The sequence below is a fragment of the Triturus cristatus genome, chromosome 4_2 (genome assembly GCF_964204655.1).
Source record: "Triturus cristatus chromosome 4_2, aTriCri1.1, whole genome shotgun sequence".
Taxonomy (NCBI): Eukaryota; Metazoa; Chordata; class Amphibia; order Caudata; family Salamandridae; genus Triturus; species Triturus cristatus.
This window is the reverse complement of record NC_140586.1, coordinates 16,027,869-16,045,771: the sequence shown is the minus strand read 5'-3', so window position 1 is coordinate 16,045,771 and position 17,903 is coordinate 16,027,869. Positions and strand designations below refer to the sequence as shown.

General features: G+C 48.3%; 1 protein-coding gene across 6 annotated transcripts in view; it reads right to left on the bottom strand.

The window, feature by feature from the left end:
* VDR (vitamin D receptor) overlaps positions 1 to 17,903 on the bottom strand; it is a 799,659-nt gene that overhangs the window by 96,824 nt on the left and 684,932 nt on the right. For 2 of the 6 annotated variants that reach the window (XM_085600238.1, XM_085600239.1), the window contains one exon: positions 3,061 to 3,165. The exons of the other annotated variants lie outside the window; for them this stretch is intronic. In XM_085600238.1, the coding sequence (XP_085456364.1) occupies positions 3,061 to 3,165 (105 nt within the window). The remainder of the gene's footprint in view (positions 1 to 3,060; positions 3,166 to 17,903) is intronic. 6 annotated transcript variants of the gene reach the window in all.

The window sequence follows — 17,903 nt, the reverse complement described above, 5'->3', positions numbered from 1 at the left end:
TATATGTTATCTACTGGCGGTCGCCAGTAGATAGTTATAGTTACAACCTAGTTTCCATAGGAAATCTCAAAATTCTATTTTGAATAACTTTGGCGCCGGTTGACGAATCCTCGTGAAATTTTCGAAACAAATGGGGCGCTCCGTTCAGCTCCTACCCTGAAAGTCTCGGGGTGATTCATCAAGCGGGGGCCGAGAAAAAAGGGGGGGTCCCAAAACGCGTTTTCCCCATGCATTTTTCAATAGGACCTTTAGTCGAAGGTACAGCCCGAACGGCTGAACAGAATTACGTGAAATTTGGCAAAGAGGTAGTCCTCAGGTCAGGCATGTGCCTTTTGCATATATGGTGTAAATCCGTTCCGTAGTTCCTGTGAAAATCAAAAGTAAAATCATATACATATCTGGGCGGAGCCTAACCACACATCTCATTGTGAGATCTGATTGGCTGTCAGCACTTCATCCAAGAAATGTTGGCAGCCATCTTGGGTCCAATATACATGATAACACCTCATTAAAAAGCATTGCAGTTAATAGAAGGTTTTAAGACTTTAGTTACATTATAAATCATTTGTTGATGGTACCATACTCATTTTAGGAATTGTGGTATGTTCTAAGGTGATTTTACCATGTGAAAAAGCCTTCTGCTGGGATATCATGAATCATGTTTGAGAGAAAACTATTTTCACATGCTTTTCCCACAGAGGTTTGGAAGGTGATCTATAAGCTAAACTGAGAGCATATTTTCTGTAAATTCACATTATGTTTCTCAGTCATGTGAGAATGAAGTCTGACATTCTCAGTAAAACATGTACATCCAACAAGGGCATAGACTGTCAGTTGATTCCTTTGTGTTCTGCTGCAGCTTCCCAGAGTGTCCCAAAGAACAACTAGAGTCTTACTTATGACAAAGGTATGGCACACCTGAAGCCATCTTGATTGGAATAAAGTGGTAACATTTAAAACATTTAATTTAAAAAGGAACAAAATGAGAGGGTTCATTTTGCCATAGAATGTATGATTAGTGCTGCAGAAAGAAAAATTAGGGCACATTTTGAGTGACTTCTCAAATCCTCTTCTATTTCATTAAAGAATTCTGACATGCAGACTGAAACATGCACTTTCAATACCAGCAGCAGACTTCCCTGGTGAGCAGTAGCTTTACTACAGTGATCTAATGAGCGACAAGAGTGCTAACATTCTGAATTTATGGCAAATGTGTGACACATCTGAATGCCTTCTTCATTGAATCAAAGTAAAAAACTGAAAGCATTTCCTACTGAGGAGACTGCAGTAAATGAGGAAATTAGGAATCTTCATAACAAGGTTCCTAAGATGGCCACCAGAGACAAAAGAGCCCAAATGTAGCACAAATATCACCGAGATGTAGCCCAAGTATAGCCCAATTACAGAAATCCCAGAGTGTTTTAAAGAACAACTAGAGCGCTAACAGTCTTACTCATGACAAAAGTATGGCACACCTGAATCCATCTTGATTGGAATAAAGTGGTAACATTTAAAACATTTAATTTGCAAAGGAACAAAATGAGGGTGTTCATTTTGCCATAGAAATTATGATTAGTGCTGCAGAAAGAAAACTTAGGGCACATTTTGACTTCTCAAATCCTCTTCTATTTCATTAAAAAGTTCTGACATGCAGACTGAAACATGCACTTTGAATACCAGCAGCAGACTTCCATGGTGAGCAGTAGCTTTGCTACAGTAATCTAATGAGGAACTAGAGTGCTACCATTCATAATTTATGGCAAATGTGTCACATCTGAATGCCTTCTTGATGGAACCAAAGTAAACAAGCATTGAAAATGCAATAGGTCTCGCCCTCGTTTAAGTTAAAGCAATTCTGTTTATAATTGGGTGGCTTTTTAGCTTTGCTTTTATTAGTGTTTTTCAAAATTTCATATACATACCATGCATATGTATGCATATATGTATATGTTTGCATGAATTTATATTTATATAGATATGCAGATATGTTTATATATGTATATATATATATAAACCAAGAGAAATACGGGTCCTTCCGAGATCAGTCCCTTCGCCAGGTGATGCGTCGACCGGCAGAAACCCAAGCCGGTAAATAAGTATCAAAATGTTTCTTCGAATAACGATGCACACTCAGGAGTCCATTGCATCCACAGGTATTTATTTCAGACAATCGCTACGCGTTTCGACACACAGAGTGTCTTGATCACACGATCTCAATGGAAAATCATGACGTGTATATATTAACAAACATAAAGAAAGCACTTCCTGTTAGGTATACATTTTCGCCACGTTAGTCGGCATCCATCTTAAACTAGTTTGCATATAATGAAATGCATCACTGTTTCTTTGGTTTGCGAGTCTCTAGGAAAAGAAAATTGATTCTAGCAGTGGTATAACATGTATTTCATACTCATACATGATGTGATTGTTTAAAAAACTGTTGATGTTCAACATTTGAATAAAACACAAAAAAATCATACAACATGGCTATAAGGTTGGTACGATCGCACATTGATCAGATCTATGCATTGTGCTCGTAAACTGCAAGTGCAGAAAAATCATTCATCAGCCGAAAGGAAAATTCTTAAGATTAATACTGACAGTTACTGACAGTTGTATGAACTCGTATTTGTCTTTTTGTCGATTGTCAATAAAGTTTATAGACAAAAGAATGAAGAAATATTTCTATATAGCGCGACAAGTGTCAAACTATTACAAGACTCCATTTGTATTTTAAGTACAAACCAGTATTGTGCTTGCAGGCTATTGTAGCAGAATAGATGGAATGCATCTTAAGGCATACTAAAATATATGCGATCTAGTGTCCAAAATATTCAGCGTTAGTAGAGTCTAAACGTAGCTTGAAAAGGCAAGTGCCCAACAAAAGCTTACTTATTATAAAAGAAAAAGGTGAGATGGATCATTTAAAACTGAACGCCACAGTGGCTATGATCCAGGCCTTTAGACGTGGTTCAAGTTTAATAAATTCCAGGTAAGTGCATATGAGCGTATAAACTAGTATCAGAAAAAAGTGCTGTACATAATCAGACGTGTTTTTACTTCTCTTTGACGGTGAGTGCCCAGATGATTCTGACGAAGGAAAAGGGTAGGGTGCCCGTGAAAATTGTGCCCGCAAGTGCCAGTGAAGGGTCCCTTCCTTTCCTCCTGAAATTCAACAAGAAAAAAACGTAGGTTAAAAACACATTATATACAATATAGATATGAAATATAATAAGTAAGCTTTTGTTGGGCACTTGCCTTTTCAAGCTACGTTTAGACTCTACTAACGAGTGAGTAGTAGAGAGTAGTAGAGAGTGAGTAGTAGAGAGTAGTAGAGAGAGAGTAGTAGAGAGTGAGTAGTAGAGAGAGAGTAGTAGAGAGAGTAGTAGAGAGTGAGTGCTAGAGAGCAGCAGAGAGTAGTAGAGTGAGTAGTAGAGAGTAGTAAAGAGTGAGTAGTAGAGAGTGAATAGTAGAGAGTAGTAGTAGAGAGTAGTAGAGAGAGAGTAGTAGAGAGTGTAGTAGAGAGTGTAGTAGAGAGTGAGTAGTAGAGAGTAGTAGAGAGTGAGTAGTAGAGAGTGGTAGAGAGTGAGTAGTAGAGTAGTAGAGAGTGAGTGGTAGAGAGTTGTAGAAAGTAGTAGAGTGAGTAGTAGAGAGTGAGTAGTAGAGAGGGAGTAGTAGAGAGTAGTAGAGAGTGAGTAGTAGAGAGTAGTAGAGCGTGAGTAGTGGAGAGTGAGTAGTAGAGAGTGAGTAGTAGAGAGTAGTAGAGACAGTATCAGAGAGTGAGTAGTAGAGTAGTAGAGTGAGTAGTAGAGAGTGAGTAGTAGAGAGTGAGTATTAGAGAGAAGTAGAGAGTGAGTAGTAGAGTGAGTAGTAGAAAGTAGTAGTGAGTAGTAGAGAGTGAGTAGTAGAGAGTAGTAGAGGGTGAGTAGTAGAGAGTGAGTAGTAGAGAGTAGTAGAGAGTGAGTAGCATAGTGAGTAGTAGAGAGTAGTAGAGAGAGAGTAGTAGAGAGAGAGTAGTAGAGAGAGAGTAGTAGAGAGTGAGTAGTAGAGAGTGAGTAGTAGAGAGTAGTAGAGAGTAGTAGAGAGTGGGTAGTAGAGAGTGGTAGAGAGAGTAGTAGAGAGTGAGTAGTAGAGAGTAGTAGAGAGTGAGTAGTAGATAGTAGTAGAGAGTGAGTAGTAGAGAGTGAGTAGTAGAGAGAGAGTAGTAGAGTAGTAGAGCGTGAGTAGTAGAGAGTGAGTAGTAGAGAGTAGTGGAGTAGTAGAGTGAGTAGTAGAGAGTAAGTATTAGAGTGAGTACTAGAGAGTAGTAGAGAGCAAGTAGCAGAGAGCAAGTAGTAGAGAGTGTGTAGTAGAGAGTGAGTAGTAGAGAGTGAGTAGTAGAGAGAGTAGTAGAGAGTGAGAAGTAGAGAGAGTAGTAGAGTAGTAGAGAGTGAGTAGTAGAGTGAGTAGTAGAGAGTAGTTGAGAGTGAGTAGTAGAGAATCAGTAGTGGAGAGTGAGCAGTAGAGAGTAGTAGAGAGTGAGTAGTAGAGAGTGAGTAGTACAGAGTGAGTAGTAGAGAGTAGTACAGAGTGAGTAGTATAGAGTAGTAGAGAGTGAGTAGTAGAGAGAGAGTAGTAGAGAGTGAGTAGTAGAGTAGTAGAGAGTGAGTGGTAGAGAGTAGGAGAGAGTAGTAGAGTGAGTAGTAGAGAATAGTAGAGAGTGAGTAGTAGAGCGAGTAGTAGAGAGTAGTAGAGAGTGAGTAGTAGAGAGTGAGTAGCAGAGAGAGTAGTAGAGAGTAGTAGAGAGAGAGTAGTAGAGAGTGAGTAGTAGAGAGTGAGTAGTAAAGAGTAGTAGAGAGCAAGTAGTAGAGAGTCAGTAGTGGAGAGCGAGTAGTAGAGAGCGAGTAGTAGAGAGTGAGTAGTAGAGAGTGAGTAGTAGAGAGTGAATAGTAGAGAGTGAATAGTAGAGAGTGAGTAGTAGAGAGAGAGTAGTAGAGAGTGAGTAGTAGAGAGTAGTAGAGAGTAGTAGAGAGTGAGTAGTAGAGAGTGAGTAGTAGAGAGTGAGTAGTAGAGAGTGAGTAGTAGAGAGAGTAGTAGAGAGTGAGTAGTAGAGAGTGAGTAGTAGAGAGTGAGTAGTAGAGAGTAGTAGAGAGAGTAGTAGAGAGAGAGTAGTAGAGAGTGAGTAGTAGAGTAGTAGAGAGTGAGTAGTAGAGTAGTAGAGAGTGAGTGCTAGAGAGCAGCAGAGAGTAGTAGAGTGAGTAGTAGAGAGTAGTAGAGAGTGAGTAGTAGAGAGAGAGAGTAGTAGAGAGTGAGTGCTAGAGAGCAGCAGAGAGTAGTAGAGTGAGTAGTAGAGAGTAGTAAAGAGTGAGTAGTAGAGAGTGAATAGTAGAGAGTAGTAGTAGAGAGTAGTAGAGAGAGAGAGTAGTAGAGAGTGTAGTAGAGAGTGTAGTAGAGAGTGAGTAGTAGAGAGTAGTAGTGAGTGAGTAGTAGAGAGTGGTAGAGAGTGAGTAGTAGAGTAGTAGAGAGTGAGTGGTAGAGAGTTGTAGAAAGTAGTAGAGTGAGTAGTAGAGAGTGAGTAGTAGAGAGTGAGTAGTAGAGAGTAGTAGAGAGTGAGTAGTAGAGAGTAGTAGAGCGTGAGTAGTAGAGAGTGAGTAGTAGAGAGTGAGTAGTAGAGAGTGAGTAGTAGAGAGTAGTAGCGAGTGAGTAGTAGAGAGTGAGTAGTAGAGTAGTTGAGAGTGAGTAGTTGAGAGTGAGTAGTAGCGAGTGAGTAGTAGCGAGTAGTAGAGTAGTAGAGAGTGAGTAGTAGAAAGTAGTCTGTCAGTGTCAGTCAATGTCAGTCAATGTCTAGGTGAAAGACAGCGGAAAATCTCATCCCCAATCTGGGTCGTACCCCACATAGGTCGGTTCTGTTTGCAAGGTTATGGTCAGAATCCTAGGGCTCAACTGGGAAGAAGTGACTGTACTGAAACGTACACATTTCCGTCACAGTTTTCCCCAGCGTTTTTGGCTGCCAAGGGTACATATTTTATCTGCAATGACCGAGCATATACATGGTTGCCCCCTGACTTCACGGGCACATGTTATATTGCAAATCTGCTACCGCCAACATTTACTGCCGCCTCCGACTATCACAAGACCAGAGTTGTGAGAGGCGTGATTAGTAAGGAGGATACTGCCGGTCAGGAAGCGGGAGATTTCTTTTTGGGTTTCCTGCCGTTTTGGGGACCTATGGTCAATAGTAGGAACCTGAGACAGCTGACTCGTGTGGTTGAATCCACTATTAATGTAACGGCTGGTGCCCTTGGTAATTTGACAGCTGAGCTCCAAGCGGATCGCCTCATGACTTTGCAGAACCGCATGGTTCTAGACGTCATACTTGCAGATCGTGGTGGGGTATGTAAGGTTATCCAATCCAGTTGTTGCATTTTCATACCAGACAACGCTCCAACAGTTTATCAAGCCATCTCCAAACTACATAAAACATCTGAGTCCATACACGTGGATAAAGGAGATTGGTCACTGGTCGGGTGGTTCTGGGAACTGATATCTGCCTGGGGTTGGAAAGTTCTGATGGTCATTGGAATGATCTTAGCCATCCTTTTCCTGTTCTGTCTGTGCATACAGTGTGCTCCTGCGATATGTGGCCTCTGTGCTACATTATGTGTAAGGAAACCTGTATCGAGGGATGAGCTAAGTAATAGGATGATGCTACAGCAACATCTCCATGACTTCATGAATATTGACCTAGACTCGGATTGAAATGAGTATAGTTATTGCCTATGTAAGGGCAAAAGGAGGGTCTGTCGTACTTTAGAATTTGGGACCGCGTAGGAGGCAGAGCCCTACCCCTGTCTATCCCGGTATTAGTGAACCGCGAATGGTTAATGCGGTATGTACAAGTGCTTTTTGTAACGTTTTAGTTATGAATGCACTGTGTATACGCTATTTCACATCACTACGTGGGTTCCATTTTGTATCGGTGGCCATCTTATGGTTGCCCTCACATAGGCTATATAGCATGAAGCGAAAACGGGCCTTTTAGAGCACATGTGCCTTTCTTTGACTTTTCTGTGACCTGGGCAGCTTGGCTCCGCCGCCCCAGGTCAAACTGGTCTCACGAGTTCCCCGTCCTCTGGCTATCTGTGATTAGCATCAGGGCTTGACACACCATAAAGTCTTTTCATCCTACACAAGCCTCCAGCTAATCTCTTTAACACCTGACTGTTCCTGCTTTATGGCTTGTTTCCCAAAACAGGAGATGCTCATGTTTATTGGGGCCTATCGATATCTGATGTGGGATCTGAGCCTTGCTGTGTAAATAATTGCGGGCTGGCTTAACTGGAATGTGGGATGGTCATCATGACTCTACCTTTTCGTTTTGTAATGTATACTTTAAACGACCATGCCATAAACCTAGGAATGTATGCCTGAGGCAGGAAATTCTGTATTTAAGGAGAAGCCCGTTTCTGTGATTTTCAGCAGTCTCCTGAGAACATACACGCTGTTGTACTTCTAGGACGCCTGTAATTGGTCTGCAGCCAATAAACTGATCTTTGACTTCACCCAGAAGACTCTGTGTTTCTGTAGGTCTGAAACAGTAGGAACCCCGAAGTCATAGGGTGTGTTCCCCTGCACCGCTGGGCTTAAAATACCCAGTACTTCAGCTGGGTGGGAGCACTCTCTGGTGCTTTGAAGTCCTGCACTGGGGGTACATTTGGTGTCCCTGTGCATAGTCCAGCTCAAACAGGTTCAGGGGCTTACAGCCCCTGCTCTGGCGCGAAACTGGACAAAGGAAATGGGTGTAGCCACCCCTCTTTCCAAACCCTCCCATAGGTGGGTCCCCAGAGTATGTCCAACCCCCTACCTTAGTATTAGTATGGGACCCCTGTCCTTAGGACTTTAGATTACCCTGGACGAAACTCTGAAGCTGAACCCTGGACCTTCGATGCTCTGCTCAAGATCAGAGGACTGAAGAAATCTCTCTTGGGGTCAAGGAGTGACTCCCCTGCTTGGCATGCACCAACGAAGCATTTTGCCGGTCTGCATTATCGAAGCTCCCGCTGGACTCCGAAGTATTTGCAGCCCAGGAAGAGGATTTCCAGACATCTCAGAGGCCGACCCGAGTCCCCAGCAAAGCCGAGACCCGCAGCCCTCGTGAGTAGCCTGGAACCGGAACTCCTGGTCACCGTGCATTTCTGCAAGTGCATTGACTTCTTGACGTCTCTTTTAGTTTTGCTTGGGCTGACTTGTAGCCCCCACCTCGAGCACTGAATCCACTGAAGATTGTCGGCCTGGTCACTCCGAGTGACGCGTGGGCCACCATTTTGTGTTTCGTCTCGAGGTCCCTTCCCAATCCCTGGTCCGTTGACTGGTGGGTCCCTGGGGGGCTAACTTTGTCTTTTCTTGGGCTTTCCTGGTTGCTTCAGATGTGTCCTGACTGCCATCCAAGTGGTGAGTCCCACAGACCTTGCTGGTCTGCACCGATGTATCTTTCTCGTTTCGGCGTGGATTGCTGTTGCCAAGGCTTGTTGTGTCCAATCCGGGCACCGACACTGCGGCACTCGACATCCTTCATGTGACAGCTCAAATCCAGCTCCTGGTTGTCCTCGACGCCTCCTGGTCCTCGTGGCTGAAGAGTCAAGCTTCACCTCCTTCACCTGAAATCACCCGACATCGGTGGGCATCTGCTCATCGCCTTCCTGGTCACTGGCAAGTGACCCAGACTCTGTCCCCTCTGCTTTCAGGTTCTTCTCATCTTCGATCCAGGCTTGGATCTCTTCGGACACTTCGCATCTTCCCAGCAGCAGCACTTCTTCGCCAGCTCCCATTGAAATAGACGACGCAACCCGACACCAAAAGACACCTATGCACCCGGCTTCCCTTGGTGAGGTAACACGAGTTCTCCGGTGCTCCCATGGGTGCTAGCTCTAGAACTTCCTAAGTCCAAATGGGTTTGGTCCCGACTCATATCCAAGTGTCCCCAATCTTTAAAAATCTTACCGCGACCTTCCCCATAGTAGCTAACGGGAGCTCGCAGCTGTGTTCACACACTGCACACGGCCCCCGTGGATCCCCTATGTCACTACCTTGGGTGGTTCCTTGGGGTCCCAGCGATTCTACAGGCTCTAGGCCTTGTGTCTAGTTAAGTCGTGGTTCCATTACCACTATTTCAGTATATGGTTTGGCTCGCCCCTAGGGCCGGACGTGGATTTGTGCTATTTTACTGTGATTATTGAAGTGTAACTCATGTGCTTTGACCTCTAGTCTCATAAAGAGTCTAGGTGGGTGTGTTTAGTAATAAATACATATATTTTATATATATACCTGGTGTGGATATCTTTCATTTAGTGACTCAAGAGAATATGGACTGGTAAAACAAGCTGCTTTACATTCCTTCAAGACATAGCCTGAAGGCTGCTCTCCATAGCTACCACTAGGATAGCTTTCAATAAAGGTTGTCTTTAACCTATAACCAATAAGGGGTTGTTTGGACTAATACAAGGTACCCACTAGAACTAGTGGACAGCATATATCTGGCCAACTTCTCACAAGAAGTGCAGAAAGAGGCAGGAGAAGCGCAAAAAGAAGCAAGAGAAGTGCAGAAAGAAGCAAGAGAAGTTCAGAAAGCATCAAGAGAACTGCAGAAACAGGCAAGAGAAGTGCAGAAAGAGGCAAGAGAAGTGTAGAAAGAGGCAAGAGAAGTGCAGAATGAGACAAGAGAACTGCAAAAAGAGGAACCAATTATAGAAAGAGTCAAAAGAGGTACAGAAAGAGGCAAGAGGTGCAGAAATAGGGAAGATGAATGCAAAAAGATGCAAGTGGTGTACAGAAAGAAGCAAGAGAGGTGCAGAAAGAAGCAAAAGAGGTGCAGAAAGAAGCAAAAGAGGTGCAAAAAGTGGTGTGCAGAAAGAGGCAAGAGAAGTGCAGAAAGAATCAACAGAGATGGAGAAAGATGAAATAGAAGTACAGAAAGAGGCAGGATAAGTGCAGAAAGAAGTGAGAGAAGAGCAGAAAGAAGCAAGCAAAGAGCAGAAAGAGCCAAGAGAAGAGCAGAAAGAGGCAAGAGAACAACAGAAAGAACCAACATTGGTGCTGACAGAGGCAAGAGGGCTGCTGAAATAGGCAAAATAAGTATATAAATAAGCAACAGTGGTGCAGAAAGAGGCAAGAGAGGTGCAGAACGAAGGAAAAGGGGTGCAGAAAGACACCAAGGGTTGCAGAAAGTAAGATGTACAGAACCAAGCAATAGAAGAGCAGAAAGAAGCAAGCAAAGAGCAGAAAGAGCCAAGAGAAGAGCAGAAAGAGGCAAGAGAACAACAGAAAGAACCAACATTGGTGCTGACAGAGGCAAGAGGGCTGCTGAAATAGGCAAAATAAGTATATAAATAAGCAACAGTGGTGCAGAAAGAGGCAAGAGAGGTGCAGAACGAAGGAAAAGGGGTGCAGAAAGACACCAAGGGTTGCAGAAAGTAAGATGTACAGAACCAAGCAATAGAAGTGAAGAAAGAAGCAACAAAGGTGCAGAAAGAGGCAAGAGAGGTGCAGAAAGAGGCAAGAGAGGTCCAGAAACAAGCAACAGAAGTGATGAAAGAGGAAAGAGAAGTGCCGAAAGAGGCAAGAGATGTGCAGAAAAAGGCAAGAGAACTGCAGAAAGCACCAAAAGAAGTGCAGACAGTTGCAAGAGGGGTGCTGAAAGAGGCAAGACGGGTACAGAAAGAAGTAACAGAGGTGCAAAAAGAGGCAAGAGAACTGTAGAAAGAGGCAAGAGAGGTGCAGAGGGAGGCAAGACAGGTGGAGAAAGAGGGAAGAGGGGTGCAGAAAGGCAAAAGAGGGGTGCAGTAACAAGCAAGCAAGGTGCAGAAACAAGCAAGAGAACTGCAGAAAGAAGCAGCAGAGGTGCAGAAAGAGGCAAGTGAACTATAGAAAGAGGCAAGATGGGTGCAGGAGGCGGCAAAGAGGTACAGAAAGAGGCTAAGGATGTGCAGAAAGAACCAACAGAGGTACAGAAAGAGGCAAGAGAAGAGCAGAAAGAAGAAAGAAGTGCAGAAAGAGGCAAGAGAAGTGCAGGAAGAGGCAAGAGAAGAGCAGAAAGAGGCAAGAGATGCACAGAAATAAGAAAGATGTGGAGAAAGAGGCAAAAAAACTGCAGAAAGAACCAACATTGGTGCAGACAGAGGCAAGAGAACTATAGAAAGAGGCAAGAGAGGTGCAGGAGGCGGCAAGAGAGGTACGGAAAGAGGCAAAGGATGTGCTGAAAAAATCAACAGAGGTACAGAAAGAGGCAAGAGAAGTGCAGAAAGAGGCAAGAGAAGTGCAGAAAGAAGCAAGAGAATTTCAGAAAGAAGAAAGAGAAGTGCAGAAACAGGCACAAGAAGGCAAAACTGTGCGGAAAGAGAATTATAGAAAGAGGCAAGAGAGGTACAGAAGGAGGCAAGAGAGGTACAGAAAGAGGCAAGGGAACTCCAAAAAGAGAATGATAGAAAGAGGCAAAAGAGGTACAGAAGGATGCAAGAGAGGTGCAGAAAGAGGCAAGAGAGGTGCAGACAGAGGCAAGAGTGGTGCAGAAAGAGGAAAGATAATTATAGAAAGAGGCAAAAGAGGTACAGAAAGAAGCAAGAGGTGCAGAAAGAAGCAAGAAATGTGCAGAAAGAAGCAACAGAGGTGCAGCAAGAGGCAAGAGGTGTGCAGAAAGAGGCAAGAGGTATACAGAAAGAGGCAAGAGAAGTGCAGAAATAATCAACAGAGGTACAGAAAGAGAAAATAGAAGTGCAGAAAGAGGCTGGATAAGTACAGAAAGAAGCAAGAGAAGAGCAGAAAGAGGCAACGGATGCGCAGAAAAAGGCAAGAGAGGTACACAAAGAGGCAAGAGAACTACAGAAAGAGGCAAGAGAGGTGCAGAAGGAGGCAAGAGAGGTACAGAATAAAAGGACAGGGGGTGCAGAAAGACGCAAAGGGGTGAAGAAAGAAGCAGCAGAGATGCAGAAAGAGGCAACAGAAGTGCAGAAAGAAGCTAGAGAAGTACAAAAAGAAGCAGGAGAAGTGCAGAAAGAAACAGGATCAGTGCAGAAAAAAGCGACAGAAGTACAGAAAGAGGCAAGAAAAGAGCAGAAAGAGGCAAGAGATGCACAGAGATAGGCAAGAGAGGTGCAGAAAGAGCCAAAAGAACTGCAGAAAGAACCAATATTGGTGCAGACAGATGCAAGAGATGTGGTGGAAGAGGCAAGAAAAGTGCATAAAGAAGCAACAGAGGTGCAGAAAGAGGCAAGAGAACTATAGAAAGAGGCAAGGGAGGTGCAGAAGGAGGCAAGAGAGGTACAGGAGGGAATAGGGGTGCAGAAAGAAGCAAGAGCGGTGCAGAAAGAAGCAATAGACGTGAATAAAGAAGCAACAGAGATTAAGAAAGAGGCAAGAGAAGTGCAGAGCCGCAACCAGCAGAGGTGTGGAATAGAGGCAATAGAAGTGCAGAAAGAGGCAAAAGAGGTGCAGAAACAGGCAAAAGAGGTGCAGAAACAGGAAAGAGGTGCAGAAAGAAGGAAGAGGGGTGCAGAAAGAAGGAAGAGGGGTGCAGAAAGAAGGAAGAGGGGTGCAGAAAGAAGGAAGAGGTGAAGAAAGACGGAAGAGGGGTGCAGAAAGAAGCAAGAGGGGTGTAGAAAGATTCAAGAGAAGCACAGAAAGAACCAACAGAGGTGCAGAAAGACCCAACAATGGGCAGAAAGAGGCAGTAGAAGTGCAGAAAGAGGCAGTAGAAGTGCAGAAAGAGGCAGTAGAAGTGCAGAAAGAGGCAGTAGAAGTGCAGAAAGAGGCAGGAGAAGCTCAGAAAGAAACAAGAGGAATACAGAAAGAAGCAAGAGAAGTTCAGAAAGAAACAAGAGAAGTGCAGAAAGAGGCAAAAGATGTGCAGAAATAGGCGAGAGGTGCAGAAAGAGGCAAGAGAACTGCAGAAAGAGGAAAGAGAATTATAGAAAGAGGCAAGAGCGATACAGATGGAGGCAAAAGAGGTACAGAAATAGGGAAGATGGATACAAAAAGATGCAAGAGGGGTAGATAAAGAAGCAAGAGAAGTGCAGAAAGAAGCAACAGAGGTGCAGCAATAAGTGTGCAGAAAGAGGCAAGAGAAGTGCAGAAAGAAGCATTAGAGGTGCAGAAAGAGGAAATAGAAGTACAGTGACCCCCCTGTGACCCACAGGCGGTCGCTCCTCTCCCCTGCCGCTGCCTACGCCTGCCGCTGCCTTACACCCACTGCAACCTCCGTTGGCGCCACTTACCTCCTTCCGCCGCTCACAGGTACCGGCCTCCGCTCGCTGCCTGCTTGATTTTCTTTATTTTCGCCGTTTCCGCCGCCACTGCCCCGGTCACTCTTTCCCCTCCTCCCGCTTCCCTGTTCCGGTCCCCGCAGTCCCGCCTCCCCTCACTGCCCATTGGCTACCCAGCCTCCCGCCTCCCTGCTGACCCTCCCTCCGGGCTCCTACTTAGGGATCCTCACCGCGCTGGTCAGTGTGACCCCCCTGTGACCCACAGGCGGTCGCTCCTCTCCCCTGCTGCTGCCTACGCCTGCCGCTGCCTACGCCTGCCGCTGCCTTACACCCACTGCAACCTCCGTTGGCGCCACTTACCTCCTTCCGCCGCTCACAGGTACCGGCCTCCGCTCGCTGCCTGCTTGATTTTCTTTATTTTCGCCGTTTCCGCCGCCACTGCCCCGGTCACTCTTTCCCCTCCTCCTGCTTCCCTGTTCCGGTCCCCGCAGTCCCGCCTCCCCTCACTGCCCATTGGCTACCCAGCCTCCCGCCTCCCTGCTGACCCTCCCTCCGGGCTCCTACTTAGGGATCCTCACCGCGCTGGTCAGTGTGACCCCCCTGTGACCCACAGGCGGTCGCTCCTCTCCCCTGCTGCTGCCTACGCCTGCCGCTGCCTACGCCTGCCGCTGCCTTACACCCACTGCAACCTCCGTTGGCGGCACTTACCTCCTTCCGCCGCTCACAGGTACCGGCCTCCGCTCGCTGCCTGCTTGATTTTCTTTATTTTCGCCGTTTCCGCCGCCACTGCCCCGGTCACTCTTTCCCCTCCTCCTGCTTCCCTGTTCCGGTCCCCGCAGTCCCGCCTCCCCTCACTGCCCATTGGCTACCCAGCCTCCCGCCTCCCTGCTGACCCTCCCTCCGGGCTCCTACTTATGACGCCCCCTCCGCGACCGCGCAGCAGACGCGCGCAGCGGGAGCGCCGACTGAGCGCCGAAGGTGCGCCAAAGGTAAGCCCGTCTGCGCCCGTCCGCGCCTGGACCGCGCCCAGCGCCAGACCCCCTGGCCCCCGCGCCCGCCAGCCCCCCCGCAGGACCTACGACTTCGCCACGCTCATCGCACTCAACACCGCCCGGACCCCCGGATGCTACCAAGCGACCCCTCGACGCACCCATGGACCCTTCGTCTGCCGCTCCTGCAACTTCTCCTGCCTCCGATCCTGCACCGCACCCACCAGCAGCACCGGAAGCAGCAACCACCTGAAGTGCATCCTACTCAACACCCGCTCCGTCCACAGACACACCGTTGAGCTCTGGAACCTCCTCGACACCGCATCCCCAGACGTCGCCTTCCTCACGGAAACCTGGATGAACGCCTCCTCAGCCCCCGACATCGCCATAGCCATCCCGGACGGCTACAAGATCATCAGGAGAGACCGCATCACCCAGACCGGAGGAGGCATCGCCATCGTACACAAGAGCACCATTCGCATCTCGGCTGCGTCCATCGACACATTCGGCGCTGCCGAATACCTCCACTTCCAGGTCCACATCGACCCCCAGACGACCCTCAGAGGCACCCTCATCTACCGACCCCCGGGACCGCGGGCACAGTTCTGCGATGACATCACGGACTTCATCAGCCCACACGCCCTCCACTCCACCGACTACATCCTCCTTGGGGACCTCAACTTCCACCTGGAGAACAACAACGACCGCAACTCCACCACCCTGCTGGACAACCTGGCCAACCTCGGTCTGAAGCAACTGGTCAACACCCCCACGCACCAAGCCGGACACACGCTCGATCCTATCTTCTCCTCCAGCAAGTACGTCTCCTTCAGTCGCTCCACCGCACTCCACTGGACCGACCACAGCTGCGTCCACTTCAGCTTCGCTAAGAACACGGCCCACCACCACCCGAAGCAGGTTCCACACAGAAACTGGAGCAAGATCACCGCCGACCAGCTCACCACCTCCCTCAGCCAGAACCCCCCCGGCAGGACACCGGACCCTAACACAGCAGCCTGCAACCTCACACAGTGGCTGTCCACTAGCGCCGACAACCTCGCCCCACTGAAGGACCCACTCATCAGGCCGAGAAGCAAGAAAGCCCCTTGGTTCACCGACGAACTCAAAGACTCCAAGAAGGCCTGCCGCACCCTGGAGAAGACCTGGCTCCTCGACAAGACCGCCGACAACATGACCGCCCTCAAACTCGCCACCCGCAGACACCACCAGCTCATCCGCACCACCAAGAAGAAATCTCTGAAGGAACGACTGGACAAGAACGCCTATGACAGCAAGGAGCTCTTCAACATCGTCAAGGAATTCTCCAACCCCATCACCGGCAACAACGACATCGCCCCCTCACAGGACCTCTGCGACTCCCTCGCTTCGTACTTCCACCACAAGGTTGCCGACATCCACAACAGCTTCGGCGTTCACCCCCCGCACCCACCGATCGAACCCACGCACCCAGCCACCATCCTCCGGACATGGACCGAGGTGACCCCTGAAGACACGACTCGCATCATGAACACCATCCACTCCGGATCCCCGACCGACCCGTGCCCTCACCACGTCTTCAACAAAGTGGCCCCCACCATCGCACCCCACCTCCGAGACATCATCAACGCCTCCTTCAACACAGCAACCTTCCCGGAGAGCTGGAAGCACGCCGAACTCAGCGCCCTACTGAAGAAACCAACAGCGGACCCGACCGACCTCAAGAACTTCCGCCCCATCTCGCTCCTTCCCTTCCCGGCCAAAGTCATCGAAAAGGTAGTCAACAAGCAACTGGCCGCCTTCATCGAGACGAACGGATCCCTCGACCCGTCACAGTCCGGATTCAGAACCAACCACAGCACCGAGACCGCTCTCATCGCAGCCACCGACGACATCCGTGCCCTGCTCGACAACGGCGAAACAGCAACACTCATCCTCCTAGACCTCTCCGCTGCATTTGATACTGTCTGTCACCGCACCCTAGTACAACGCCTCCATGACACCGGCATCCAAGGGAAGGCCCTAGACTGGATCACCTCATACCTCTCCGGAAGAACACAGAGAGTACGTCTGCCTCCTTACCGCTCGGAGGCCACCACGATCATCTGCGGCGTCCCGCAAGGATCATCGCTCAGCCCTACGCTCTTCAACATCTACATGAAACCTCTAGCGGCCATCGCTCGCCAACACAACCTGAACATCATCTCCTACGCCGACGACACCCAGCTGATCCTCTCCCTCACCAGAGACCCCGACACCGCCAAAGCAAACCTCCACGAAGGGATGAAAGACGTCGCCGAATGGATGAAAGACAGCCGCCTAAAGCTGAACACGGACAAGACAGAAGTCCTGATCCTGGGACCATCACCCTCCCCGTGGGACAACTCCTGGTGGCCCCCGGCCCTAGGCACCGCACCCAAACCAACGGACCACGCACGCAACCTGGGCTTCATCCTGGACTCCACTCTTTCGATGACCAGACAAGTCAACGCCGTCTCCTCATCCTGTTTCCTCACACTCCGCATGCTCCGCAAGATCTTCCAATGGATTCCGACCGAGACGAGGAAAACAGTCACCCAGGCCCTCGTCACCAGCAGACTGGACTATGGAAACACCCTCTACGCCGGAACAACAGCCAAGCTACAGAAGAGACTCCAGCGCATCCAGAACGCCTCCGCCCGACTCATCCTGGACATCCCTCGACGCAGCCACATCTCGAGCCACCTCAGAGACCTGCACTGGCTCCCGGTCAACAAAAGGATCATGTTCAGACTCCTCACCCACGCACACAAATCCCTTCACGACCTGGGCCCAAGGTACCTCAACGACCGCCTGACCTTCTACTCGCCCACCCGCCAGCTACGATCCGCGAACCTCGCCCTCGCCGTCGTCCCCCGCTTCCAGAGAGCCACCGCCGGAGGAAGATCCTTCTCTTACCAGGCGGCAAAGACATGGAACTCCCTACCGGTCCACCTGCGGCTGACCCGGGACCACCTCGCCTTCAGGAAACAGCTCAAGACCTGGCTGTTCGAGCAGTAGCAGACCCCCCCCTCCCCAAGCGCCTTGAGACCCTTCCGGGTGAGTAGTGCGCGATATAAATGCCATGATTGATTGATTGATTGAGAAAGAGGCAGGAAAAGTGCAGAAAGAGGCAGGAAAAGTGCAGAAAGAGGCAGGATAAGTGCAGAAAGAGGCAAGAGAAGAGCAGAAAGAGGCAAGAGAAGAGCAGAAAGAGGCAACAAAGGTGCACAAAGAGGCAAGAGAACTGCAGAAAGAACCAACATTGGTGCAGACAGAGGCAAGAGGGGTGCTTAAAGAGGCAAGAAAAGTGCTGAAAGAAGCAACAGAGGTGCAGAAAGAGGCAACTGAACTACAGAAAGAAGCAAGAGGTGCAGAAGGAGGCAAGAGAGGTGCAGAAAGAAGGAAAAGGGATGCAGAAAGATGTAACGGGGTGCAGAAAAAAGCAATAGAGTCCAGAAAGAACCAACAGAGATGCAGAAAGAGGCAATAGAAGTGCAGCAAGTAGCAATAGAGGTGCAGAAAGATGGAACTGGGGTGCAGAACGAGGGTAGAGAGGTGCAGATAGAGTGAAGAGGGGTGTAGAAATAGGCAAGAGGGTGCGGCAAGAGGGGTGCAGAAAGAGGCAAGAGGGGTGCAGTAAGTGACAAAAGAACTGCAGAAAGAA